We start from the raw sequence: 14,980 nt of genomic DNA, 5'->3' as shown, positions 1-14,980 counted from the left end.
CCCTTAGTTTTCTTGTTTGATCTGGAATTAATATAGTTTGAGTTAATGAAAGCTTTTTTGAGGTCAGTGCATGAAAAGTGTAGTGTAGTTAAATGTGGCTTAGCACAGTGTGCAGATATGAAAATGTATGTGTAACCTGTAGTACTAATGATTTTGTTGTATTGATATTATGTAAAAGTATGCCATTTGCATAATGACTGTAATTAAGTGGTCATTAATTGTAGGTTTCTGGCCTTTATTGAGCACTCATGAGTTCACTTTAGAACTGTTAATTTAGATTTGCTGATGCACAGAAAGATTTTTCTTGCATGATGTGCAAGATGTGTGGTTTTTTTCCCTTCTGCCTGTACAAAAATACTGCATTTAATGTGTGAGACTGAAATAAGCAATAGCCAGTCATTAGTGCCACCAGCATGGTTTATCTAGTCTGAGCTCAGTCTTGGCTTTCCTGCATCTTATTCAAATGGCTACGTGAAAATACACTAAAAAAGGAGTGAAAATTGAAGGTATTCGGGTGCATGGTTATAACTGTCTTCTTGGAGCCCTGGTTGATGGAGGAATTTCACACTATGGAATTTGAGACTTCTAATTTATGTGCTTTAATGCAAGCAGCTGTCATTCTGCATTTGGTATTTAGGAAATTTAGACATAGAATTTTTGACTTTTTTTTTTTAAATACTGCTTAATTTTTAGCTTCAATGGTAGAGGTGAAGCTTTTGACTTCTGACTTCATCAGACTAAGAGAACTGTGGCATTTTCTCTTGCACCTGAACTCTATACTGAATGTTTGATTTCTTCCCTCATTTATGAGTGCTCAGACTCTTATTCTCATTTTTTAAAAAAAGAGCAGAATCTTTGTGACCTAGTGAAATGTGTGCTACCTAATGCTTTTTATGATTTCTTTAAAACTAATTTGTTATGGCTTCAAAACTTTATTAATACTCTCAAATCTATTTGTTTTGAAGGAGTTTTAGACATTCCCATGATCAGCTGGGTTGTAATGCTGGTGTCCAGACTACTGGATTATGTAGCTACTGTTGAAGATGAAGCAGCCACGGCCAAGAAACCTCTGAATGGAAAAGAGAGGGAACGATTTTTGACAGGTATGTAACACTTATTATCAAAACTTGCTTCTATGGGTATTGGTTTGGGAGCTGTTCAAATACTTAAAATGTATTTTCAATTCACTTGAAAAATAAGATTTTTAAAACAGATGTTGTGATCTTTTTATTTGCATTGTTGTCTGCTTCTTTACATCCCCTTCTCCTTAGAAATATGATCTCTTTCATTTTTTTAAAGTGAAAATTACAGGATTGATTTTAGTTTGTAAAATGTCTGTATATTATTCTGTGACTCCGGGACCTGGCAATTGAGAGTACACCATGTTGAAACAATTTTGTGTTGTGAGAAAGGGCAACAGTATGACTTTGTAACTGCTTTGGTATTTGCCATGGTATTTTTATCCAGTATTTTTAAAAGCATTTTTTGTCTGTTTATTTTTTTATTATTTAAGTGAATTAGCTATGGTTTTCTTTGAACATCTTTTCTAAAAGTGAAAACTCTAAAGCTTTTGTGTTATGGAAGCTGTTCAGGTATTTTTAGTTAGGACAGTCTTGCTTACCTCCTTATATGTTTTAAAAATAATGAAAACAAGATGGTACTGCTGCATTTTAAAATTACACAGAAATATTACCATCAGTGGTGATAGTTGCATAACACTACGAGAGATTTTGCTTGTTTGTTTAGTATTTAGTGTATGGAGATGCTAACCATTGCTGCAATGTAAATGCTTTTCTCTGGATTTAAGTGAGGTTTAATAAGATGGATTAATATCTCCTTTTTTTTCTATTTCCATTAGGAAACCAGTGGAGTTTTATAAATAATAGCCTTCACACTCAGAGTCTGAGCAGATCAACTAAAGGCAACAGTAGCCTAGATAGACTGTATTCCCGAAAGATCAGAAAACAGCTTGTGCATCATAAACAGGTGACTTCCAGAACGGTAGTGGCTATTTTCACACAAGTATGTCTTGTTTATAGTATATCTCATTTGTTGGAAGAACAACTTTGGCCTTGGGACTCATTCAGCCTTGCTTTTGCATAGGTCTGGTTCTGTAGCTAAAGGCTGCCTAACTTCTTTGACATTCGTCTCAAACCGTGGGGCATGGCATCCGCTGGAAGAACAGATGTTGGAGTGTACTGTTGCACTCTGTGGCCCATATTGGATAATAAATATAATTTACTTTCTAGAGAAATCTGGGTACACCTGAGTGCAAGCACCTAAGCTGTGATTTAAAAGTTGGTAATTCTTAAGAAACAAACTTTTCATTTCTAAATGCAACCATGCAGGTTTTATGACCCCGAGCACGTATGTCTTGAGCTCCTTTAAAAATACTGTTTCTTCTTAAACTTCATGTGTTCTGGGTCTGCTAGTAGCTCCTTATGGTGTCTTAGTTAAAATTGTATATAAACTGTATTTTAAAAGCTCAAGTTACAATTTGAACTGAAGATTACTATCATATGAACATACAGATCCTTTTAACATCTTACTGCTTAATTTTTCATTTTTTCCTATTAACATTTTCTTTTAGCAACTTAACTTATTAAAAGCAAAACAGAAGGCTTTGGTGGAACAGATGGAAAAAGAGAAAATACAAAGCAACAAAGGATCATCATACAAACTTTTAGTAGAACAGGCAAAACTAAAGCAGGCTACTTCAAAGGTATGATGCTCTGAAACTGTGACTGACTTCTTGTCCTTTGCGTGGAAAGACCTGTTCCTGCAAAGTCATTTTTGTCCTACGTTGACCTTATTTTAAAAAGTTGTTTCATCGTGGCTGCTGTCAAGCATATTCTGATGCTGAAAACAGCAGCCATCTGGAAATCTCTTGCGCTGTGAAAAATAGTTTATACTTCTGCAGGGGTTTTTTAGGTAGTCATGGCCAAAATCACTAATAATCTTGTAGCTTTGGGAATGCCAGTCATATCTTTAAACTTTGGATAACATGTACCAGTAGAAATGTAAAGTAATGTTTTATATGGCTAGCTTTTATGCATGATACTCTTCTGGATGCTCTCCTGGTTGAGTAATCAGAAAATAATCATGCCAATGGCTGTGTCCTCAGCCATTTGTTTTGAAGAAATACATGAAACATAAGAAACATCCTCCTTGAGAATGTTTTCTGAGCTTTCTCAGAAGCTTCTTAAAAGTACTTCTCATGTATGTTGAGGCATCTTGCAGTAAGCCCCAGATACTGAGAGTGGATATGGTAGTTAATTATTTTGATTATGGATGAGGTGCTGAAATTTAGGGATTTCTGGAGATGGCAACATGGACTTTGCAGAGAACACAAAAAAAATGTGTATATTTTTCTAGGTACCAAACTGAGGTTTCTCTTTAAATATTTACTCTCTAGTTCCAGAAGTACTACTGTCTGTTAGGATGACTGAAAGTAGTCCTGTGGGAAGACCTTACAGGCAATCTAAAGGGAAATCTTACAACAACTTCCAGTAATTATGAGAAAAAAATACCAAAACAAAACAAAAAACCAACCAACCAAAAAAAAGCCCAAAACCCCACACCAAAATTTAAACACCAGTATAAAAATAAAGCCCTAAGTTTTCACTAACTCTGCTTGTCATGAGCTGTTCTTTCCTGCACTATCTTCTGCTTTATTCCTGCAGTTTATAGCAAGGGGGCTACTCCACTGGTAGGCCCCTTGAGACATCTTTAAATGAGTCACTGGCTGAAATATGCTATCCAGCTATTTAAGTTTCACTTTATAGCAGCCATGTTGCATCAAAAAAGCATGTTGAACTAAAGACTTTCCCCCTTGCAGTATCTTAACATTTAATTATGGTATTACTGTGCACTTGATAGTTGCATTTCATGTAGTTTTTACTACTTCACCTACTAATCACTTTCAGTTATGACAAGCTGTGAGTAACTTAAAACATTTATCGCATTTAGGAGAAAGCTGAAACCTTTGTGTTGGGAAATAGTTCTTTCTCTGGTCTACTTGAGTAGCTGCTACTTCAGTGCGATTATAAGAGGCTTTTGTGTTACCTAATTTTAGACTGCTTGTGTAGCTGATACAATGAACTGAGCTGGTAAATGTGTGCCGTGGTGGATGGGAGGATTAATAAAAGCACTTTTCTTCCTCCATTGAATTTGTAGACCCTCTGTCAAAAAGGTTGTAATTTAGACCTCTGATCAAGTATCAGGCTAGTTCAATTTATGGCGGTTAATGGACACTTTGTACACTGGAAGTATTAAGAAAGTTAGAAATTACTGATGATTTATCTAATGTGAAGAACTTAGAATTCAGCGTTCTTGCAAAGGTGAATTTCCATATTAGCTGTTGTATACAGTTTGCTTCAAGGTAGCCATAGCTTTATATGCAGGTGTGGAAATATGAAATAAACTTCTAAAACACATATTCTCAATAAGTTTTATGGCAAACATAAAGGCTTAATTGACACTTGTGTGGAACTGGATAATTTGGTTATGAGTCTGTCACCTGAGATAACATGCTGCCAAAACAAATTTCTGCCAATAAAGCCTTAATTCCGTTCCAGATTCTCATGCATTCTTAGACCCTCTTTTCTTTTCTTTTTTTTTTTTTTTAAGTTTTACAGTTACTGTTATTGCTGCCTCAGATTTTCACTGGGAAAAGATTTAGAGGTTTGTTTTAAAATGTAACTGTTGTTTCAAATTTAATTTCTGCAGCACTTCAAGGACTTAATACGCTTACGTCGAACTGCAGAATGGCCTCGTTCTACTTTAGATACAGAAGTATCAACAACAAAGGAAACTCCGGAAATTGAACCACTTCCATTTACACTGGCACATGAACGTTGTATTTCTGTAGTGCAGAAGCTGGCACTCTTTCTCTTGTCCATGGACTTTACTTGTCATGCAGACTTACTTCTATTTGTTTGTAAGGTAAACAGAATATGGAACATCACTCTGTAGTTGCAATGGAGACCACACTAAATTAGCTTTCTGTTACTGCTTTTTTTGCTTGCTCGATGGTAAAAATTAGCTGCAGCATTAAAATTTCTAGTAATTTCTGGTGAGGTAGTTTTTCTGATCTGTCACCTTTTGCGTAACTTACGATATGATGGCTTCAAAATTGCATAGAAAAAGTAACTTAAAAAAATATTTTCATGTAATTACACTTGTAAAATCATAAATTTAAGCTTGTAAAAATACCTGGTTTACTAGTAAGCAAAATCTAATAATCATAGAAATGAAAGCTATTACGTATTTTCATAGTGTTAAATATGAATAGGCATATTTTTCTTTTTTCTTTTTTTTTTTTTTTAGGTTCTTGCTAGAATTGCAAATGCTACAAGACCAACAATTCATTTATGTGAGATTGTAAATGAGACGCAGTTGGAAAGATTATTGCTGCTTCTCGTTGGAACTGATTTTAACAGAGGAGACATCTCTTGGGGCGGAGCATGGGCTCAGTATTCTCTGACTTGTATGCTGCAGGATATTCTAGCAGGTTTGTTTTAAGTTCATATTTTTCAGAATGTACATTACACTTGAAACTTTCTGTCTTGAATGTTTTAGCGATTTTTTTTTTTTTTTTTTTTAAATTATTATCTTAGAATCTGCTGACACTATTAAGATAGTGAGATTAGTGTGTAAAAAATGCAATTTGAAGTTGCAGTTACAGTCAATCCTGAATTAGTGACTTGGGCATTGAAAAGTTAATATTTATATGACCCTGATTATTTGAAAATTATTCAGAACTCCTCCTCTTGAAGAAGCAGCCCTTAGAGAATTTAGAGTTGGATGAAGAAGAACAGACAGTTGGCCTAGACACTGGGATGTCAATTTGTAAGTGGAATAAAGCTTGAAATTCAGTTGTCTGCTTAATCTAATACGTAGGAGAGTTGTTGGCACCTATAGCAGCTGAAGCTATGGAAGAAAGTGCTTTGGGAGAAGATGCTGGAGCTTCAGCTGGGGATTCTGATGACTCTCTCCAGCAGTCCACAGTTCAGTTAGTGGAAACAATAGATGAACCTTTGACACATGACATCACAGGTAAATTATTCCGTAATCTTGATGTATATATGTATACTGAAAAAAGTAAAAAAACGTTTGCTATTACTCATCTATCAAAGTATCAGTAAAGGAGTTTTGGTGATAGGATAATTAGTTTCTGAAAATACAGGCAGAATACGAGCAATTCTTCAAACTAATTTTACATCTGATCAGTACGAAATGGTTATTTTTCTGATTATTTAAAAAAGGCAACTTGATTGCATTCATTATCTTTTTGCACTAAGAACTGTAATATTAAAGGCCTTAAAATTATCCATGAATTGGATGATATATCCATGTTTTATGGTTTGTACTTAGTAGTATTAATATTCTTTTAATCACTCAAAGGTGCTCCACCTTTGTCATCTTTGGAAAAAGATAAGGACATTGACCTTGAATTACTGCAAGACCTGATGGAAGTTGATATTGATCCTTTGGATATTGATTTGGAGAAAGATCCCCTTGCAGCCAAAGTCTTCAAGGTATGACACACCTGAGTTTTCAGGATAACATTTACATGTGGAATAATAAAATCCTTTCTCTCTTACAATTCTTTGTTAGTGGTATTTGATGTCTTAAGACCTACTTTTAGCCTTTTATAAAGGTTTAATGTAGAATGACAGGAAAGAATGTAAAGACTGTGTTCACATCTCAGATGTATTCATATCTCAGTTGACCACAAAATATTTTGCTTTTGTATGAAGATAATCTGTATAAACAAGAGGTTCTGAGTTTACTCATACTGTAGCATGTTAAAGACAACAAAAGCATAATGTAAAAGAAAAATAAGATGTAGTCTTGTCCTTTTTTATTAAGAATAGCATGCCATTTGCTTCTGTGATTGATCTTAAGGGTTAATACTGATAGTATTGTGTTCAAAAAAACCCAGGGCAGCAGTAGCTAGTGCTCAGACCAGCTTCAGACTATGAAGACAAGCAACTAACTTCAAAACTTATTTCACTGTGGAACAAGAAAATTATTAAATGCTTTCATACTTAAAATGGAAGCTAAACATATCAGAGGTGGTAAAATTACATTTAGATGTAATAGTATATTATCAAGGTATATTAAAAAAACAAAAATATTTTGGTTTTATAAAAACACAACTGTTTGTAATAAAATGTTGAGTCTCTTTTCTCTGTCCATAAGGATGATGCTCTCATTTGGAGTTTTCTTGCTCCTCTCACTGTTGACTTAAACCTTCAGCCCCATTTGAATTAACCTAAATTATCTTTCTCACCACTTGCTCAGACAACACTAAATTTTCTTTTTTTTTTTTCCTATATTCCCTGATATGTCCTTCCACCAATTACCTATCATGTAAAGATTTTTTTTCTTTAAATCTCACCCTACCAAAAATTCCACTTATTGCTTAATTTTTGTTTTACTGATGTTTCCCTCCTCCTTTATTCTGCTATCATTTCATGTGGCAGTATGCCTTAGTCCACTTCATCTGCAGGTATCTTCAAGATCTTATTGACTGATTGGATGTCCTCTAAAAAACAGCCAGAAAAACACTTCTTCATTCTTAATCCTTCTTAAGATTTGCTTCTGTATCTGTGAAATGACAGTTGATACTGGATCTCGCCATTAAGAATACAGGCATACACAAGTTGCCTTCATACAGTCTTACGTTACTATTTTTTTCCTTGTGATTCATATGCTTTCTTAGTGTCTTAAATTATGACACTTTAGTAGAGATTATTCAACTCTTTCTTTTGCAGAGCCCAGTACAAATAATCCCTGAGCCTCGCTGAGGCTTCAAGGTACTTTCATAGTACAGTTAATAATATAGTATTCTGTCTTGATAAATAACTTCTCAAAATATCTGTGTGATACTCCACTTCCAAATGTACAGTATAGTACAAATGTGTGAATAAAAACTGATGATAACATTTTCAAATTGGCTTCTTGAATCTTTGAGACAGCTAACTACATTGCTGGATTTTGACAATCACTAAGGATTCAGTAGCTTACATGGCAATAAAAATTGAAACAAAATTTTCTAAAGCTATTGGATCCAATCTTCTGGTTTTAATCTTTTGTAATTTCAGTGTTTATTGTTAGTCATTACAAATTTTATTTTTGTCCTTGGGCAGTCTAAAGAGTTGCTGTTTATTTTTTTCTTGTTGTTTTGTTTGTTTTTTAAGCCTATAAGCAGCACCTGGTACGATTACTGGGGTGCTGATTATGGTACCTACAATTACAATCCCTACATTGGAGGCGTTGGAATTCCAGTTGCAAAACCACCGGTAACTACAGAGAAAAATGGATCACAAACCGTGAGCGTATCAGTCTCTCAAGGTTAGCAATGAACTAAAAGTTCTGTTCAGGGTCTCTTTTCTGTGATACTGCATTTGACACTTTTGCATATCAAATTATGTTAACAATCTCTACATGTATTAAGTGGAAATAATTAAATTTTCTATATGCCATGGGTTTTTTTCTGGTAACTGGGAGGATATTATGTGAAGTTTATATTTAAAACAGCCTAACAGCAGAAAATCTTATTTTCTAACATTTTTGAGCACACACTTATAGGCAGTTTTAAATTATTCCTGTTTTTTCAGGAAATTTTGGAAGCTCTTTTCTAGTTGGCTGATATTTTGGATAGTTGGATCTACCCTAAGGAATGAGGTGGCACACTTGTTTAGTTTGGAGTAATAACTACTGAACTGGGGTGATAGATCTTTCCCCTGCGACACTGGGGAAATACAGCTTTTTGGTTCTGGTTTGAGAGCTATTACCTTAGGAAAAACAAGCTTAAACATATGCAGAATTAGTCATGTGTAATATTAAAAAGAAATATGTGTTTGTTTCACAGAAATTTAGTATTTTATTAATTATATATTTCACGTCTATAACAACCTTATATTCAGTTCAGAGTATAAGTTTCTCTATTCTGCTTCTGTCATATATAAAAATGAATCTTTCTGTTAGTGATACTGAGATTTTTTTTTCAGTTTAATGTGTACTGTATATCTATATTGCTTTCACAGGAAGTTAGAGTAACTAATTATATATGTCTGATACAATTCAGTTTTACCCTGTTTGTTGCCTTGTGTAGCTTTAGATGCACGTCTAGAAGTTGGACTTGAACAGCAGGCTGAGCTGATGCTGAAAATGATGTCCACCCTGGAGGCTGATTCCATTCTACAAGCATTAACAAACACATCTCCTACATGTAACTACGTGTTGTCAAATCATTCTCTTCACATAATGACCATGATGCTTTGAAATTTGTACTAATTTTTTCTGCAGTCATTTAGCAGCTTAGAAGAAGTTATATTTTGCTTGAATTTTCTTGTTAGGCCAAGCTTTAGAGATATTTCTTTATTCAGATTTTTGAATTATGTGTATATATGTATTTAAGATATTTTGGGAAACTAGTCAAATATGCAGGATTTCTTTTACAGTGCATTATACTACAGTGGAGGAATTATTTTCATTTTCTGATCGAGGTGCAAGTGAATGTTAAGTTTCCTGGTTTTGTGAAGCTTCATTCTTGCATTCATTGTGAAATTTCAGCTGTTTGAAAGCTGCTTTGCACTTGACAGTTTCACCTGTTCAGTCATGAAAGTGAAAATATTTGAATAAAATTTTGAACGCAGCTGTTCAATAAGCTTTATGTTGTAAAAATACTCATGATGCCAATTTACTTTTGAACGTATTTTCAGCCAGTTGCACTGCCCATTTTGTTAAGATGTGCTGCTTTGTAGCTCTCTGGGTACCTTCATGTGCATGCAGTCATTAGCTGAATGATGATGGAGTAGGTTTAGTGACATCCTCAGCCTTTAATCTCTGGAATTTTATTATTGACTGCAATAGTTTTACCATAATGCATGAAAGAGATGTTCCAAATGTTTGTCTTACCATCGTGTTATCAGGACACTCCTATAATACGTGTTTAGCAAGAACTGTGAAAATGTATTTGTGTGGGCTCACTTTCCAAACAGTTTTGTGAAGGTGGAGATGTCTGATACTCAAGTATGCCTTTCACAGTATGGTAGTCAGTAGTGCAACTCAGCCGAACACTACATTGAAGATGTTCTTGTAAATTATAAAATAAGTGTATTTCCCTTAAGTATAGAATACAAGGAAATAAATATGAAATTACTTTTAGCAACTTTCACAAAATAATTCATGTTGGGATGATACTTTTTGTTTTTTAGTAACCCAGTCTCCTAGCGGAACAGATGATTCATTGCTAAGAGGATTACATACTGCTAACCAAAATGCCCAGTTAATTGTACAGTTGTCATCTATACCTATGCTGAGTGCATGCTTCAACAAACTCTTTTCCATGCTACAAGTCCACCATGTTCAGGTATGGAATTATGAACTTTGAAATGTTTTGATAGCATTTCTCTCTAAATTTGGAAGTTGTTTTCCTATACTTCTTACTACTTAGGATGCAAGTAACCTGTTATGTTATGTGCTTTATTGCTTATGAAGCTGTCATGGACAACAGTACCAATAATGTAATAGACAAGCTGCTGAAAGCTTTTATCAAAAATGACATTTCTTGTTACAGTGAAAAAGTGGGTATACATTTTCATATTTAAAAACAAGTTTGTAGATTCACTGAAAGATAATTGTCAGCTTATTAGTGAAGAGTGTCACTAAGTGTGAAGTCTCCATCTGTAGAGATCTTCAAAACCCAGCTGGATAAACCCCTGAGCAACCCATTCTGATGTCGTCTTTGGCCCTTCTTTGAGCAGAAGATTGGATTGGATAACCTCCAGAGTTCCCTTCCAACTTAATTATCCAATGATCATAAATGTTAAAATTAAAAAGTGCACTTTTTGAAAAGTCATTGGTTTAGCAATGCTTTTCTTGATACTTACAAAGGAACACCATGCATGCTATATATGAGTGATTAGGTGCCTGCCTGCCTGTTTATATTTTAACTGGGTGGCTGACTCCATCCCTCAATTGTTCTTTAAGTATCTCATCCAAAATACAGTTTGTGGTCTAAAGAACCTTGATGCTTCCCCAGAATATCTAAATAGTTATTTTCCTCAAGGGAGTTATTCAGAGTAAGCATCAGTGTCTCTGATAGTAAAGGAAGTTCCCCAGTAATTAAATTGGCCTTCTGAATAATTTTGGTTGACTGGTAAACATCACTTGACTATATTGAGACATTCCAAAAGCTTACATGCAAACCAGTGTTACAGGTGTAAGGTTATGATACAGGCGTTTCTGAGCAGTGTGTAAAGCTGCTTTCTTTTAACATAAGTTTGAAGAAACTTCTTCAGAGAAACTTAACTGTATTTAGAAGAATCAATTACAAAAACATAGCAGAAGCATTTGCTAGTTATGCTGAATTTGCCTTGAATATTATGTTTATCAGAATCTTCAAATCCAGTGAAGGGGGGGGGAGAGAGAGTGTGTGTGTGTATCAGTGAAACAGTAGCAGCTGAGAATGTAGATAAGGCTTTTAAAATTAAAGCAAATAACCTTTTATGCTTAGGAGTTCTGGAAAAACACTTGAGTTTGGTCTAATAGTGTTCTTCTCTCCCCTTTTTTCAGCTTGAATCCCTTTTACAGTTATGGCTCACATTAAGCCTGAATTCCAGCTCCTCTGGAAGTAAAGATAGTGGCGCTGATATTTTCCTTTATAACGCTAACCGAATTCCTGTCATTTCCTTGAACCAAGGTAAAGTACATTAATATGGGAAATTTAATTTTCAGGAAGTGTAAGGTAAGATTTTTTTTTTTTTTTAAGTACTCAATTTTTGCTAATAAGCAAAAAGTATTACAATAAGTATTCTTGGTAAGGTCAATGTTGGGATAATTTCTGTGTTCTTATTCAAGAGCTCTTGGGCTCATTATCTTCTTAATATGAAAAATGTGTAACTAGTATGTAACTGAGAGATGATTCCTTGAATTTACATGATCTCCTCAGAAATTAAATTGTAAAATTTGTGGTTCTTAACTCATCATTAATGCCAAGAGCACTTTTTAAAATACACTACTTGGTTTAAGGTGAACTGTGCACCTGTGTGCACGTCTCTGACAAATTTCTTCTCCTTGTATACCATCCTATGATCTTTTTATTATCAAAGGGGTCGGCGGAGGGGGAAGCCCTATTACCTTTTGTCATCAGACTACTAATCTAGTACAAAGACATGTCGAATTTTTTTTTTTTCTATAATATGTTATATTGTATAGTTTAGAAAATCTTGTGGTGATAGTCCAAAACGTTAATGCCTGCTATAATGAACCCGTTATGCTGGCCTCCATGAGAACATTTTGAAACCAGTTTCTTTGCATTGTTTTCTCTGAGATGTCAGGGTCTGGGCACTGTAGAAAGTTCTGTGGGCCAGTTCCTGTGAAGTGTTGGTGAGGCTTCTTTTCTTAATTTCCTGGAACAATAGTTGTCAAAACAAAGTAAATACCACAAACAGTAATATTAATAACAATAACAAATATAGCACATTACAGTAAACCCAAGAAATTTATAGTAATAGCCTGAAGATTAAAGCTTGGAAAAACATATTTTTCTTGACAGCTTCAGTAACTAGCTTCCTGTCAGTTCTGGCGTGGTATCCTAATACCTTACTCCGGACATGGTGCCTTGTGCTTCATAGCCTAACTCTCATGACAAATATGCAGCTTAATGGTAAGTTTGGGGTTTTTTTATGTTGCCTGTTTTAGTGACGTGCAAATGAATGTTGATTCCCATCCAAATACCAGAACTTTCCTTTTGTCATGTAAGTACTTTTGTTGGTTCTCCCATAGCTTCAGGCTTTTCAAGAGTGGGCTCCTTGAATTGCTTGTACCATGGGAAACTGAAACCCTAGTGGTAAAAGAAAATGTCATTATAAGTAGGTTGATAATGTCTTCTAAAAATGATTTTTAGGATTAGCTAATGATTCTTGGGAATTAGCTTTGTACTATGGGAAGAGGTAGCAGAGAGGAAGAATTAAGGTACTATGAGAGAGGTTCATGTTTTTCTGATGCAGTAGGAATATTTTTGTAAATATGCCGGCACTAGTCATTGCTTATGTTAAGCTATCTGAAAATAAGCCCTCAGAAGCTGAATCTATTAAAAAAGAAATCCAACCCTTTAATTTCATTTCATTTCCCTATGCACACCAGGTGATCTCACATTGTGTATATTGCTCCATAACACACGAGAAATAATCTCGCATTGAGAATGAGATTTTGTCACAAGACTGGTAGAAATTAAAGGATGTAATTTTTTAAATGAAGAAATGAAGCTTCTAAATGGCTTGCTATCATAGGGCAGCTGTCCTGAGGAATGCTTTGGTGGCCATGTCCTCAAGGCTAAAGAAGATATCAAATAGTAAGAACTTGGAGACTAGAATCTTTTAAAACCTACATGTTAGACCAAGTCAGAGCTCTTTTAAATTCTGTTTTCACTCCAAGCATATGACTAAAGACAGTAATTACAGAAGAAAGAAACCCAGAGCCACCTGAAGATCACAATTCTATGAAGCAATTTGCCATCCTGTGATGATACAGCTATTCTCCACAGTTTTCCTCAAAGATGCTTATGAATCTTTTTTTCATAGATGCCATTTCAAATCATTATTTTTGGGATGCACTTTTTTCTTCAGGTTTTCACTTTCTGTCCCTTTTCTGTGATGTTATTTAGAGATCAGTCTCACAAAAATCTGCTGAAATTTTTGCTATTAGGTAGAACTGTGAATAATCTAATGGAAGAGACTTAATATTCACAAACTGAGACCTCTGTCTTATTCTTGATGTTTGAGAATAGAACGTGGCCTGATTTGTAGGATATCAGTGCCTGCATTTAACACCCATGTGTATTTTCAGCACTCCAATTTGTAACTGTAGACTAGAAATTTCCAAAAATTATGCTGTGTGTATTACTGAGGCCATATGTGAATCTCTTCCAAGCGGCATGAGGCTGTGTTTGTGCTTTGATACTGACAGACAAGCAGCCACATGTTTGCAGAGTTTCTTAGGCAATTGCCTGAGATCAGTAAGTAATGACGTGAATGAAAAGCTGCTCAGAAGCAACCACTGTGGCTCATTGCAGGCTCACGTAAGCATATGAAATGTGGTTGTGGATTTTTTTGTATATAGGATTGTGAGCCTAAGGTTGGAGTTGAGTTGGAAAGGGTTGGAGATACAAGCTTGCTGGAGGGTAAAGAAAAGGGTTGAAGGTGTGTCTCCTTTTATACATGTGTGTGGATTAATACAGATATACATCCCTTAACTGCCCCTTTTCCCATACTCACTGATAGAACCAGGAGCTAAGTAGGTTAAGTGCCCATCAGATAACTTCTGTGCCAGGATACCTCAGCAGCTAATAATTCAAGATTATATTCTGTCTCAATGGCACTGAGTTGTCACATTTAAGAGTTGAAATAATCTCTGTTCACTTCTTGACAGTTGAAGGTGGTATCCATCAGAGCACTTCTCCAATCAATGATTTTGGTTTCCATGTGCTTTAGTTCAGAACTGGGACTAATAATAGTATCTTAAGCCATTACAGGCAGTGTCTCACAGGAGTTCTCATCAACTTAAAATTTTCAATATCATGCTTTCCAGGAAAGATAGGGGTTGGGTTTGGTTTGGTTTGGTTTTTTTAATATATACAGTAGAGAGTGAACAGTTTAAAGACAAGTTGTTCCTGAGACTGGTGAAATGTAATTGACATGTCAGCTTTCTTTTGGAGTCAAGTTTCTCTTGTATCCTCTTTAATTCTGTAATGTTTTAAGCTATTCAGTACAAATTGTTCACATATCTTCACTGTATTGACAGGTTATGGTTAGGTTTTTTTGTTGTTTTTTGGGTGTTTTTTTTAAACCACTAAGATGTCAATTACAGTTCATTGGGAATAATTTAGGTTAGTCTTGCTAGATATGTGTGGTTATAAAATGAGGTTCTTTCCCCTTTTAATACACAAACTGCAACAAGGCCCCAA

The 14,980-nt window shown here is 34.9% G+C and overlaps 1 protein-coding gene across 14 annotated transcripts in view; it reads left to right on the top strand.

Annotated features, from left to right (window-relative positions):
• BIRC6 (baculoviral IAP repeat containing 6) overlaps positions 1-14,980 on the top strand; it is a 194,093-nt gene that overhangs the window by 71,266 nt on the left and 107,847 nt on the right. For 7 of the 14 annotated variants that reach the window (XM_052806225.1, XM_052806220.1, XM_052806221.1 and 4 more), the window contains exons 32-43: positions 966-1,103; positions 1,859-2,022; positions 2,591-2,722; positions 4,729-4,944; positions 5,329-5,512; positions 5,902-6,057; positions 6,406-6,539; positions 8,208-8,361; positions 9,125-9,241; positions 10,230-10,384; positions 11,590-11,716; positions 12,572-12,682. In XM_052806225.1, coding sequence (XP_052662185.1) covers positions 966-1,103; positions 1,859-2,022; positions 2,591-2,722; positions 4,729-4,944; positions 5,329-5,512; positions 5,902-6,057; positions 6,406-6,539; positions 8,208-8,361; positions 9,125-9,241; positions 10,230-10,384; positions 11,590-11,716; positions 12,572-12,682 — 1,788 coding nt within the window. The remainder of the gene's footprint in view (positions 1-965; positions 1,104-1,858; positions 2,023-2,590; positions 2,723-4,728; positions 4,945-5,328; positions 5,513-5,901; positions 6,058-6,405; positions 6,540-8,207; positions 8,362-9,124; positions 9,242-10,229; positions 10,385-11,589; positions 11,717-12,571; positions 12,683-14,980) is intronic. The other 7 variants (XM_052806227.1, XM_052806226.1, XM_052806224.1 and 4 more) reach the window with 3 other exon arrangements.

The sequence above is a fragment of the Harpia harpyja genome, chromosome 13 (assembly GCF_026419915.1).
Source record: "Harpia harpyja isolate bHarHar1 chromosome 13, bHarHar1 primary haplotype, whole genome shotgun sequence".
Lineage (NCBI taxonomy): Eukaryota > Metazoa > Chordata > Aves > Accipitriformes > Accipitridae > Harpia > Harpia harpyja.
This window is presented reverse-complemented; position numbering and strand designations above follow the sequence as displayed.